Source organism: Watersipora subatra, chromosome 6 (assembly GCF_963576615.1).
Source record: "Watersipora subatra chromosome 6, tzWatSuba1.1, whole genome shotgun sequence".
In the NCBI taxonomy this organism is placed as follows: Eukaryota; Metazoa; Bryozoa; class Gymnolaemata; order Cheilostomatida; family Watersiporidae; genus Watersipora; species Watersipora subatra.
Window position 1 is genome coordinate 28,591,214 of NC_088713.1, and position 13,713 is coordinate 28,604,926.

The following is a 13,713-nucleotide window of genomic DNA, read 5'->3' on the forward strand; positions in this document are numbered from 1 at the left end:
GTTGGTTCGGAGTTCTGGCCGAAATCACGAAAAACGCAGAATTAATCGATCAAAATTCACAGAATTATTTGAGCTGTGCATGCCCACCGAGTTCGTCGACGAACGCTTTTAACAGATTAAACAAATTATTAGCGAGCACGATTCTAGCGGCTTTAGCAATTAGTATAGTCCAAGACATGTACCGTGACACACAATAAAAATACGAAAGCATTTCAACATAGAACACACGATAAAACTGTCTAAGTCGCGCTATTTTTAGTTAGCGAACACGACTTTAGCAAATTTTAAGATATATGTAGTCCGAAAACATAATGCGACACACAAGAAAATTATTACAGAAAGTTATCATAGTAAATACGATGCAACTGACTTGTTTGCGCTAGAGATGTCGACATTCTCTACCGCAAAACTTTTGCTGCTAAAAAGGAAATATAATTAAAAAATAAACAAATTGTAGCTATAGCGTCCAAACAATAAATGCATTCAATAACGCAATCTAAGCAGTTGCATCGTGTGTACTATGTTGATTTGCACTTATACTTTTACTATTGTGTGTCATTATACGTCTCTTGGACTATACTAATTGCAAAAGCTGCTGAGATCGTGCTCGCTACCACGATTCTGGCAGCGCAGAATAATTCTGTGTGTTTCAATCATTTCGTGATTTTGGTTAGAACCAACGGAAATTTTGTTACGTGTTGCCGTACCGTTACTAACTTATTATTTGTTCATAAATCACCACGGTCAACCGAAACTTCACTAGTTTTGGTTTGAAGCATCTGGCCCAGCATTTATAGACTGCCAAATAATTAAAGCAACGAAATGCCACGACATTGACGGCAAATCCGTTTCCAAGTCTGTGACTGACAGTGATTATTAAAGGCAATCTCGGTCTATTTTCAGTACAAGAAATATAGCTCTAAAAACCTAAGACGGCTGTCACTCTTCGCGGAGTAATCAGCAACGCTCCCAAACATCACTAATATGTTTGTGAAGGTCGCTGGTTGAGCCATGCTTTTGGTTAGCAGAAGTTTAAACCTAGCGAGTTTCAGATTTTTAACGCAACCCAGTGCCACCAGTATAGATATTTGTATTAAAATAACGAATGTGAAGAAAGAGGTTGTTTTGGTTACCAATTTGAAAAAGGTGGCAGTGATTTTAAAAGTGACGAAAGTGATTTTAAAAGTGACGACAGTGATTTTAAAAGTGACTATTCTGACGACAGCTTTGTGTGGTAGGACCCCCACAAGTGAATGAAAATGTATGTGGTGAAATAAGAAAATTATATGCATTTCAAATTATATGTTCGGAATATAGCCCACATAGTAATTAAAAACATATTTTTACAGCTGTTTAGTTTAGATATTTGAAATGAGGACAGAATAAGGATTAATTTAATTTATAATTTATGGTTGTTGACTAAATTCACAATGAGTAATAATGTTGTAAAAGAGAATTATAGTTTCCCAACAAAGTGACCCGGTCATTTCACCCACCACTGTAACTTACTAAAGTAATGTTAGCTGCTCCAATATTTCACTTTGTTGAATCAGAATCTGAGAACGCTCATTTTTTGCCTTCCTTTAACATCGACTATGTATTCAGTTACTATTGACTGAGCGATCTTTATCAGAAACTATAAAAGTGAGTGTTATAGCAATTGAAATCTAGCTATAAAAACTCTGCTTTGTCCGTTTCGCAGAGGATTTGATCTTAAAACCTCCAGGTCTAAAATCCAGCAACCAGAACTGTTACACAATGATCATTCAACTGACCAGAGTGATGAATGATCGTGATGACATTCATTACATTGGTTAAAATACTGAAATCACTTGGGGTCATTAACTAGCACAACAGTTGATGCTAACTTAAACCATAACTGTCACGAACAACTTTTATCGTATTTACTAGGTAAATCAGACACGCCGATTCCAATTTTGTACTCAAAATAAAGATTAGTCCACTAACTTTCAGAGTAATGAAGGCTTTTTTACAGCATTTTAATATCGGTCTTGAAAACAACACGATCGGCATAACAAGCTCCACCCATAAATACGTGACGTAACCTAGCTTTTTAGGAACAGAAGTTACGTAGGGATGTTTAGACCGATTTAGAATAATAGATATGGGTGTTTTAAAATCCATTGATATCTAAATTCAGCCTTTAAAATAATATCAGTCTTTTCTGAAAGGTATATGAGCTATTTAACATTGCATATTTAAAAAAGCGCGATAACAACGCTAACTTGTGATAAAACCGCGCTTTTTGAGCTCATTTTCCTCGGCGTCCAGCCCATTTAAACGTCATGTAACAAGCTACGAGCAATTTTAAATAGTTTATATATCGGTTGTGATTCATTGTCCATTCATTGTGATTCATTGTCCATTCATTGTCCATTCATTGTGATTCATTGTCCATTCATTGTGATTCATTGTCCATTCATTGTGATTCATTGTCCATTCATTGTGATTCATTGTCCATTGTCATAAAAATCTGAAATTATTTTACTGGCTGGATTTAGATAATAATGGGCTTTAAGACACCCATCTCTATTATTCTAAATCGGACTGAACATTCCTAACTTCCGTTCCTGAAAAAGCTAGGTTTCGTCACATATTTATGGGCGGAGCTTGTAATGCCGATTGTGTTGTTTTCGAAACGGATATTGAAACGCTTTAAAAAAGCCTGAATGACTTTGAAGGTTAGTGGACTAATCTTTATTTTGAATACAAAATCGGAATTAGCGTGTCTGATTTACCTAGGAACAACGATAAAAGTTGTTCGTGACAGTTATAGTTTAACAATTATTAAGCTGGTTTCAAATGCACTATTGTTTTAGTAAAGATTTAGATTACTAGCTTACTAGGTAAGTTTCTCAAGTTCATTGGGTGATTATTGTATTACCTGTTCAATGGCCGGCATTCAGCTAGTATAAGTATATTTCATGTATAGACATTTTAGTAAACATAGTAGCTGTAGCCCTTGTTGCGCTCATGCCGCTTGTTTCCATGCATGATTATCTCGTATCGTAGTCAATTTCATGTTTCAGCTCCTCCGCAAATTCATGATGAGGAAGCCATGAACTTAACAGCATCAAATCCGATACCTTATCGTATTATTGGACGCTTCAGGAGGGCCAGTCACTATCCCACCCTCAGCGAGGATAATAAATTCAGTCGCTACAGGGTGCTACTCAAGAACCCTGAGACTAGGCCAATTATTAAAGACTTTATGAATGAATCAGATATAGCAGCTGATAACATTTCAGTAAGTGATTAGAACAGGCTCTCTTTATATTTCCATTTTATGGTTATTTTGCAAGTTTGCGTCATTCAAGTTTGTGTAACTCAAAGTGCGCACGTAAGGCTGTTTGGTGCGCACTTAGTGCAAATCCAAAACTGCATCACCCGTACAATGGAAGCCAAGGATATGTGTAGAAACCATACATCATACAGACCTCTGCAATCCTTACCATATCAAGATGGTCAGAGTATCGAGTTATCTAGGTGGCTAGTTGTTGATTAGCCCATTGTTCATTCATTGTGATTCATTGTCCATTCATTGTGATTCATTGTCCATTCATTGTCCATTCATTGTCCATTCATTGTGATCCATTGTCCATTCATTGTGATTCATTGTCCATTCATTGTCCATTCATTGTGATTCATTGTCCATTCATTGTCCATTCATTGTCCATTCATTGTCCATTCATTGTGATTCATTGTCCATTCATTGTCCATTCATTGTCCATTCATTGTCCATTCATTGTCCATTCATTGTGATTCATTGTCCATTCATTGTGATTCATTGTCCATTCATTGTGATTCATTGTCCATTCATTGTGATTCATTGTCCATTCATTGTGATTCATTGTCCATTCATTGTGATCCATTGTCCATTCATTGTGATCCATTGTCCATTCATTGTGGTTCATTGTCCATTCATTGTGATGCATTGTCCATTCATTGTGATTCATTGTCCACTCATTGTGATTCATTGTCCATTCATTGTGATTCATTGTCCATTCATTGTGATTCATTGTCCATTCATTGTGATTCATTGTCCATTCATTGTGATTCATTGTCCATTCATTGTGGTTCATTGTCCATTCATTGTGATTCATTGTCCATTCATTGTGATTCATTGTCCATTCATTGTGATTCATTGTCCATTCATTGTGATTCATTGTCCATTCATTGTGATTCATTGTCCATTCATTGTGATTCATTGTCCATTCATTGTGATTCATTGTCCATTCATTGTGATTCATTCATTGTGCTGCCAGGAGTTCGCATGTCGCTATCAAGTTAACCGTTTTATTTATGAAAGGTTTAAAAGATGCCCCCGCAGCTACCACTGCGTCTAGTATTTTAATGGATATATGGCTCATTATTGCATATATACTTCTATCTGTTGGCTTTGTTTGTCAGCTCTACCCAAAGTGAATGAGTTGTGGGTTCTAAACAGGCTTCAGGTAGCATGTAAACATAACGTAGTATGAAATCATCTGCTATGACTGGAACACAAAGGAAAAATACATTTGCCAGATATAACATACAATTAAGTCCATTGGACGTTGTGTCACCTTTGTTTCGCCACATACCAGTATACGTCTGGTGGAGGTTGCCAACCTCAGGTACTGGTTGGCGGTAGGCACTATAAAAAGGTTTGGTGTACCAGTTAGGTTCCTTAAGTTGATTGTTAAGCATTGAGTTGGCTTCGAAGAACTTGCCGAACCTGTTACTCATATTTGGTAATAGCATTGTTGTGCACTTCCGTTTCGTCATTGTTGTTGCTTTGCATAATCCCCAAGTTCTTGCACCCTTCTATATCTTTGATAGTACCTATTGGCATTGCCAGACCATCTGTGTGCAATGTATGACCTTTCTGGAAGATTAGCCTTCCACGTTTTTCAATACCAAAGATCATTCCAATATCCTTGCTGTGTAAAAAAAAGGTTTTCTTATCCGTGCAAAGCTGGAAATTCCTCTACTACATGTATGTACAAGTATAGAAATGGATTTGTATAGATCTATATATATATATTTTTCAAAGTATGTCGTATGTCTGCATTCAGGCTATAGCTATTAAAGTCTTGGAATATAGCATCTACACCGAAGAAGATTTGATCATGAACCCTCCCGTTGGCAAGTTCAGCGCTGTACCAACTAGGCCACAGAGATTGATTACCCTACAGGATGAAATTATTTGCGTAGTTAAATTTCGCGGAAATAGTCTTTTCATACATATTCGCAGACTAAATGATTTGCGGATGAACACATTCGCGAGTAGGTTAATCTGTAAAAGCAGCTAGCAATAGAGTAAAACCTTCCCACGCGTATACCACGTGTTTAGGTTTCTATTTAGCTGAAAAATCTATGTCGATCATGCTGAGCTACAAATTTTTTGCTGCATCCAGAGGTTTTCATGACTGTTCATCAATTTGGAGGCCTTTGGTTAATGGTTGACTTGCAACAAAATTCACATTACAGTTATTTGATATGAAAAGATTCACCATGTCTTACTCTGTTGTGTTGTATAGGTGCCAAATATGTGGGAATGTGATTACAAGCTCTTAAAAGCTCAAAAACGAACAATTAATCGCAGCCACACAAGACCGCCGTAGTTTGGATTCTCTTTCTAAAACGGCTCAAATGTGATGTAGTTGTGGGAGATGGTTTCTGTTTACACTTTCAAGCAACCTTATTTGTCGAAATATTTTCACAAATATACTTCACGCATTCAATAAAACCATGTCTATTGTTCTTACGCTTCTATTTTACTGTCATTGTAATGCTGTCACTTTTAGCACTGACATCTTATAACTTACCGTAAAAATTCATTTAATTTTTTAACCTTACCTCGAAGGAGTACATATCATTGTCTGATAATTATGACGAGCCTGTTGGTCACCAGTGATAATCGAAAAGTGCTGCAAAAATGATTTGCGAAGTATTGGGTCAAATGATCAGATTACGACATGCCAATTAGACCAAACCGAAACAAAACTGTAAAGTAGCGAGCATCTATATTTGATACGGAGTCTTCGGTAATACTCGAAGTGTTTGTCATAAACTAGTGTTAACGATAAGTTTTATATTGAGCTTTTTATTGGCCTTTCAATTCACGTGAGAACATCACATGACAAGACAATAAATAAATTTCATGACTACGTCAGATAAATAAAGAGATTCCAATCTACGGTGGCTTTTCGTTTTTTAGCTTTTAAGAGCTTGTAATTACATTTCCACATATTTGGCACCTACAACACAACGGAGTAAGACATGGTGAATCTTTTGATACCAAGTAACTGTAATGTGAATTTTGTTGCAAGTCAACCTCTAACCAACAAATTGTGGTAAGTTATGAATTTTTTCAACGTGAAGAACTGCAGGAGAGATTTTTTCAATGATGCCGGGCCGAATTCCGAATAACTTGTGACAACCTTGAATAATTTTGTCAAGAAGTGTGATGCATTGGCAATGGGCTTAACTCAGGGCCCCGACTATGATTTTAAAAGAGTTTGGAACTCGGCTACATTTACTGTACTCATTACATTTACTCAGCTGTACATTTACCAACTCTGCCTAACGGCTAGTTTTTAATTCGAGGTAGTAGTTCTCCCTTGTGTTAAAATTAAAAATGATTGTTCACGGATTTTAATAATTTATGGAATTGACTGTGCGCGAACTTGCGAAATATCAATTCCATCGGATAGTTTCATCCTGTAGGGTGTATGTCTAGTTGATATATGTCCCTTTATGGAGGCATAAAAAATACCCAACGGCTTTGCGTACCTCGCAGGGTCATCGCATAACGTCGTGAGAAGCTGGTAGCTCTCATTATTAGTCGTACTCAAATTTTCCATTGGCAATGTGCTAGGTTAATAGCCAGTGGCAGGCAACTCTCATTACTTTTCATTGTTTATAAGCTGATTTTTAATACCTGGCCAATGCCAGGAAGCACAGCTATATTATTATATATATATTATACATGTATATATATTATTATATATATATATATATATATTTCTAACTAAGTATGTCATCATTCCGGCTATAGCTATTAATATCTTGATATTAAAATTCCGCGTGCTGATGGATTTGAACTCACAACAAATTGACAAGTTTTTCATCCGGACACTCTACCACTGAGCTAGAACAGCGTTTTGACCAGAGGCATTTTCATATACGACATAAACTATGCGCATGTTAACTATTTCTATTTCAACTACAAAATACTACCATATTCTGTCATATCTATTTTTATTAATCTGTTAAATACATGTATTCTCAGAAGTTACACACGTCTAATGCCTCCAAAGAAAAGAACCTGTCTTGTACAAAATAATTTCCTCATGATATGAAGTTTGAAAGTTAGTTGTTTGATGAAGTTTGAAAACCTTTAGAGTTGATTTTATTTCTCTCCTAATTTATTTCAAATACACAAAACACTTGTCTCATGATATGAAGTTGGAAAGTAAGAATGGCAAATGTTGTTATATATGTTAAATACAAATCAATTTTCTGTGCAAAGATTTTCTTATTACCCCGGCAAAGCCGGGTAGCACAGCTAGTATATATAATGAAAACAGTATAGTATATATATAAACAATATATATATATATATACATACATATATATATATATATATATAGCTTTACGGCAAGTTCAAGCCTTTTGTATAAGTGTGTGGTGTCTGGGCGTCTGGACATGCGCGTTTGGACTAAATATAATATATAGACTATATACTGACATTTAATATTTGCAGCCTGATGGAGAAGAATACGCTTCATTTACCTTTGATGCTGTACCACCTGGAACATACCTTATACAGGTACGTTAGATGAAGATATTTGTTCTGTTCAAACTGTTGAAAACATATGCTTACAAAATAACAAAATGAACATTTTTATAGTTTTTACTTACTTTTTGTTTCTTGTCATTATATGTTGGAAATATTATATAAGTTATATCATTTATATACATTATAAGTGTAAACACGCCTGTAAAAAGGCTACTCAGTGGTAATTCAAGAATTAACAATAATAATAAACAATAATAATAAACAATAATAATGAACAGTAATAATAAACAATAATAATAAACAATAATAATAAACAATAATAATAAACAATAATAATAAACAATAATAATAAACAATAATAATAAACAATATTAATAAACAATAATGATAAACAATAATAATAAACGAGAATAATAAACAATAATAATGAACAATAAAAATAAACAATAATAATAAACAATAATAATAAACAATATTAATAAACAATAATAATAAACAATAGTAATAAACAATATTAATAAACAATAGTAATGAACTATAATAATGAACAATAATAATGAACAATAATAATGAACAATAATAATGAACAATAATAAAGAACAATAATAATGAACAATAATAATGAACAATAAAAATGAACAATAAAAATGAACAATAAAAATGAACAATAATAATGAACAATAATAATGAACAATAATAAAGAACAATAATAATGAACAATAAAAATGAACAATAAAAATAAACAATAAAAATGAACAATAATAATGAACAATAATGAACAATAATAATAAACAATAATAATAAACAATAGTAATAAACAATATTAATAAAGAATAATAATGAACAATAATAATGAACAATAATAATGAGCAATAATAATGAACAATAATAATGAACAATAATAATGAACAATAAAAATAAACAATAAAAATAAACAATAAAAATGAACAATAATAATGAACAATAATAATGAACAATAATAATGAACAATAATAATGAACAATAGTAATGAACAATAGTAATGAACAATAATAATGAACAATAACGATGAACAATAATGATGAACAATAATAATGAACAATAATAATGAACAATTTTAATAAACAATTTTAATAAACAATTTTAATAAACAATTTTAATGAACAATAATAATAAACAATAATAATAAACAATAATAATAAACAATAATAAACAATAATAATAAACAATAATAATAAACAATAATAATAAGCAATCATAATAAACAATCATAATAAACAATCATAATAAACAATCATAATAAACAATCATAATAAACAATCATAATAAACAATCATAATAAACAATGATAATAAACAATGATAATAAACAATGATAATAAACTCTAACGTACCTGGTTTAAGTTCCTAGTTCTTGCGTCCTACCTCTCTAGTTCTCGCAGCTAACATGCCGCAATCCCCCTCCCTTGTCGCGAACCGGGCATCCGGTTCTCCGCATCACATCTCCCTTTCCCTCCCTTATCTGTATTTCTTTTCTTTAGCCCTGTCTATTATCCACTCTATTGTTCTCTGAAACTATTACCTTTTTCTTAAGCCCTGACTATTGTTCCCATTAGTTCCTTCTACTTCACATACTCCCGAAGAGTAGGGACATCTTGTCGGATGTCTCTGTTTCTTATCTCGGGTTGTTCAGCAAATTGAACTCTTCGCTGCCTGACTGGTGACTTTCTCTCTCTTGTATCTCTATCTATCCTTCTGATTTCTTGTTGTCTCTTTTCCTCCCTGTTAACCATCTGCATCTTGCCCCCTGGCTCTTTCTCTTTCAGTAGCTCTTTCAGCTATTTGCCTATCTTCTCTAGCTCTTACCACATCTCTTTCGTATTCTCTTTCCACTGCTGCCATTTCGCTTTCGAACCTTATTCTTATTTCACCTTTCTTTTGTTCTCTATCTTGTCTTGCTCTTTCTATCACCGCTCTTTCTCTTCTCCTCCATATGCTCTCTTTCTCCTGTTGGCTACTTTCTCTCGAGTTTCCCTCGCAGCTTCGACGTATCTTTCCTCTGAACTTCCATCTCAGTCCAACCTCTCCCTATTAATCTCTTCTCTCTTGTTTCCCCTTTCTGTTCCTGCTCTAGTGTCTCTCTCTCTCCTTGGAGGCCAATACAGACGTTCCCTCAAGTCCATCGCACCCCTTCTTCTGGTCGCTATGTATCTAGACATAGTCTCGGATAACACCCTCGCCCAGCGTTCGTTGGGGACTTCGTCTTTCAAGTGTTCTTTATTGAAGAAAAACAGGCCATCCTGACCTCTTCCAAAAAGGCAGGTGCACAAGTTAGGCGTGCCCTCCTTCTTGTTGGAGTTGAGGGTATAAATGAGCCTATTCAGGCGACCTATAACGCCGTACTGTGCAGCTGGCACCCTGGTAGAGGGGTAAAAGGAGCAAAGGATCACTCCCGATCTATTTGATGCCCTTCTCAGGGTCTGCTCGTACCTGGAAACCTTGTCCCCATCCATGGCGTTATTTTTTTGGCCCATGATGTCGGGAACTCCGGCAATGATCATCTTTATCCCGGTGATTCCACACATGTATAGCAGCTCCTCCAGGGTGGCTCCTCCTAAAGCAATTTTTTTTCACCCCCACTGGCGTGATATACTGGTGGCGTGATATAGTGAGCTACGCTGTTCCCGACTATTGTGTAGTCCTCCATCTCTATTATTCCTTCGCTCTTTCTAAACCCTTTCTATTATCCGTGCTGTTAATCTCCTCACTTTCTATTGTCAAACCTTTCTTTTACTTTGAGCCTTTTCTATTGAATCCAACTTTGGTTATAGTATTCTAAGTGTCTACAACAGAAGTTATTTGGAGTAAACAAAATCATTATCACGTTTGTTTATTCTATCTTTAGTACTCTTTCATATTGGGTTACTATTACTATTAGCTCCTACCAATGTTTTCTTTCTACTCCCTTCTTACTATTACTAACTACTTCCTTATCCTGAGACTATCATGTAGCGCAAAGCTTTTTCAAATAATAATCTCAGGTGTTTCCTATTCCTTCTTACTCTTCTTCCGTTCATAGCCACCCAGAAGCTATTTGGTTCTAAAGCCTCCTTAATAACTGTTGCCTCTCTCCCTTCATCTACGTGGTTTATTTTCACCCATACTCTATCCCCTTCTTTTAATACGGACAATCTCTTTTGCCTCTTTACCCTATCAAAATTGCTTTTCTGTCTTTCTGAGGTGTCTATCTCTTTCTTTGAATTGTCCTAGATTGGGTACGACTAAGTGCTGTCCTGGTAACTCATTTCGAGTTCTTCTATTATACGTTAACTCATCTGGCCTATTTCCACTTTCCAGTGGGGTAGTTCTATAGGCTAGCAAGGCCAAGTTCTTGTCCTTCTCTTTCCTTCACAAACTTTTTATTATTCCTACCACTCTCTCCGCTAAGCCATTACTTTCAGGATATCTAGGGCTACTAGTTTCTCCTATTATATTGTACCTTTTCAAAATTTCCCTCCATTCGGGTGAGTTGTAACATGGTCCGTTATCGCTACGTACTTTTAATGGGGCTTCCAACCTTGCTATTATTCCTGCGAATTTCAACGCCAATTTTCTTCCTGTTTGATTATTCATCTGAACTACCTTTATCCGTTTCGATTAGTAGTCCATGAAAATAACGTAGCGCCTTCCTTCGAACTCTAACAAGTCTGTTCCGATCTCTTAACAAGGTTTCTCTGGTAATGGAGTGTTACTCATCGGCTCCTGTGATACCCTTCTATTTTTATACATGTCTCACAGCGTTCCACCATCTCTATTATCTCCTTTCTAATCCCTGGCCACCACACTGAATCTTGACACATTCAGTACATCTTGACCTGGCCCTGATGTCCACTATGGAGTTTTTCCATTATTTCCTTTCTCATATTAATAGGTATGTAAACCCTGGCGTTCCACATAATCATTCCATTCACCAAGCCGAGCTCATCCTTCTTTTCCTTCAACTTTTCTGCCTTGCCGCATATTGCATATTCCCATCCTGTTTCTATTCCTTTCTTCACTGTCTGATACGTTTCATCTGTTTTCGTGTACCCTTTAATTTTCTCTATTAGAACATCCTCTATTGCTGCTACTATCCTACTAGCATGGTCTTCCACTCTTTGTAATTTTATTTTGTCTCTTTTTGATGCTGGTCTTGATAACAGGTCAGCCAGAAACATCTTATCTCCTGGTGTATGGAAAATATTATATCTGTATCTCATCATCCTCATCTTAAATCTTTGGATCCTTAATGGCAAATCTGACAGATCTTTATTTCCCAACAGCGGAACCAGTGGCTTATGATCAGTCTCAACTTCAAAGTCTCTCCCCACCCAGTAGAAATCAAATTTGTCACACGCCCACGTTACGGCCAGTGCCTTTTTCTTTATTTGTCCATACTTTTGCTCTGCTTCACTCATTTTTCTTGAGGCATAGGCTACTGGTTGCCATCTCCCTTCCCTATTCATCTGCAGCAAAGCTGCTCCCAATGTATGTTTACTGGCATCTGCTGTTATCCGGTGTTTACTACTATTATCAAATAAAGTCAAGACTGGTGCTGTAGAGATGATCTCCTTAATCTTTTCGAAGCCCTTCTGCTGTTCCTCATTCCAACACCATGCTGCATTGTTTTTGTCTAATAGTCTCAATGGTCTTTCCACTTCTGCTAACAAAGGGCTAAACCTTCCTAAATAGTTCACCATCGCCAAGAACCTTCTCAAACTCTTTCTGTCTATAGGTGCTGGCATCTCCTTGATTGCTTTTTCTTTCTCTGGATCTATCCGAATTCCTTCTTTGTTTAGGATATGACCTAAAAACTTGACTTCATCAACTCCAAACTGACATTTATCTCTATTAAGTGTCAACCTTGCTCTATTAAGCTTGTCTAGCCTATTAAGCTTGTCTAGCCTCTAACTTCGTAAAGACTTATGTCGTGTTCTTCTTTGTTCTTTCCTACTACTAAAATGTCGTCCATCATACAAACAACTCCTTGTTGTTGTCCTATTATCTTACTCACTTGGCGTTGGAAAAATTCTGGAGCTGCCAAAATACCGAACAGCATTCGCTGAAACATATACCTACCAAATGGTGTAATGAATGTAGTAAGCTCTCGTGACTCTTCCGCTAATTCTGTCTGCCAAAATCCTGAATTAGCATCCATTTTGCTAAAAATGACGCTCTCCTCTAGCTCAGCTATTGTTTCTTCCAATGTAGGCAGTGGGAAATTTTCTCTGAGCACACTCTTGTTTAGTTGCGACAGATCAACACAAATTCGGACCTTTCCCTTACTCTTTGGCGCTACTACCATTCCTGAACACCAATTTGTTGGTTTCTCTATTTTCTTTATTACTCCTAATTTTTCCATCCTTGCTATTTCCTGTTTTGTAGCTTCCTTCAGACCTATAGGCAACCTCCTTGGCACTTGGAGACGCACCGGTGTCGAATCTTCCCTTAAATTTATCCGGAACACGTCCGGTAGTGTTCCAAGCTCTTTGAACAAATTTGGGTATTTCTTTGCCATCTCGTCCTCTATCCTAGTCATTTTTTGAATTGTCTTAACTTGTCCTAACTTTATTATTTTCGGTTTCCCTAACAGATTACTATTGTTTCCCTTGATAACACCGATCCTCGCTATTATTCTTTGTCCTCTCTTTGAGATAAACTCAATTTTTGACTCGCCTGCTGTCTCTAACCTCTTGCCATCTGTCCCTTTCAGTACTCATTTAGTTGGTTCAATCTTGCAGTTTATCCTCCTGGCTGTTGCTTCACTCATAACTGTTACATCAGCTCCTGTGTCTATCTCGAAATTTATGTATTTGTTTTTAGTTTTCAAGCTGATTAGGAAGTCATTGGCTGCTTAAATCTTTTTAATTTCTCTTTTAGTCATAATGA

General features: G+C 35.7%; 1 protein-coding gene across 1 annotated transcript in view; it reads left to right on the forward strand.

The window, feature by feature from the left end:
* LOC137398189 (uncharacterized) overlaps positions 1–3,280 on the forward strand; it is a 35,681-nt gene extending 32,401 nt beyond the window's left edge. The window contains exon 7 of the mRNA XM_068084295.1: positions 3,051–3,280. Coding sequence (XP_067940396.1) covers positions 3,051–3,280 — 230 coding nt within the window. The remainder of the gene's footprint in view (positions 1–3,050) is intronic.
* Positions 3,281–13,713: the final 10,433 nt, after the last annotated feature.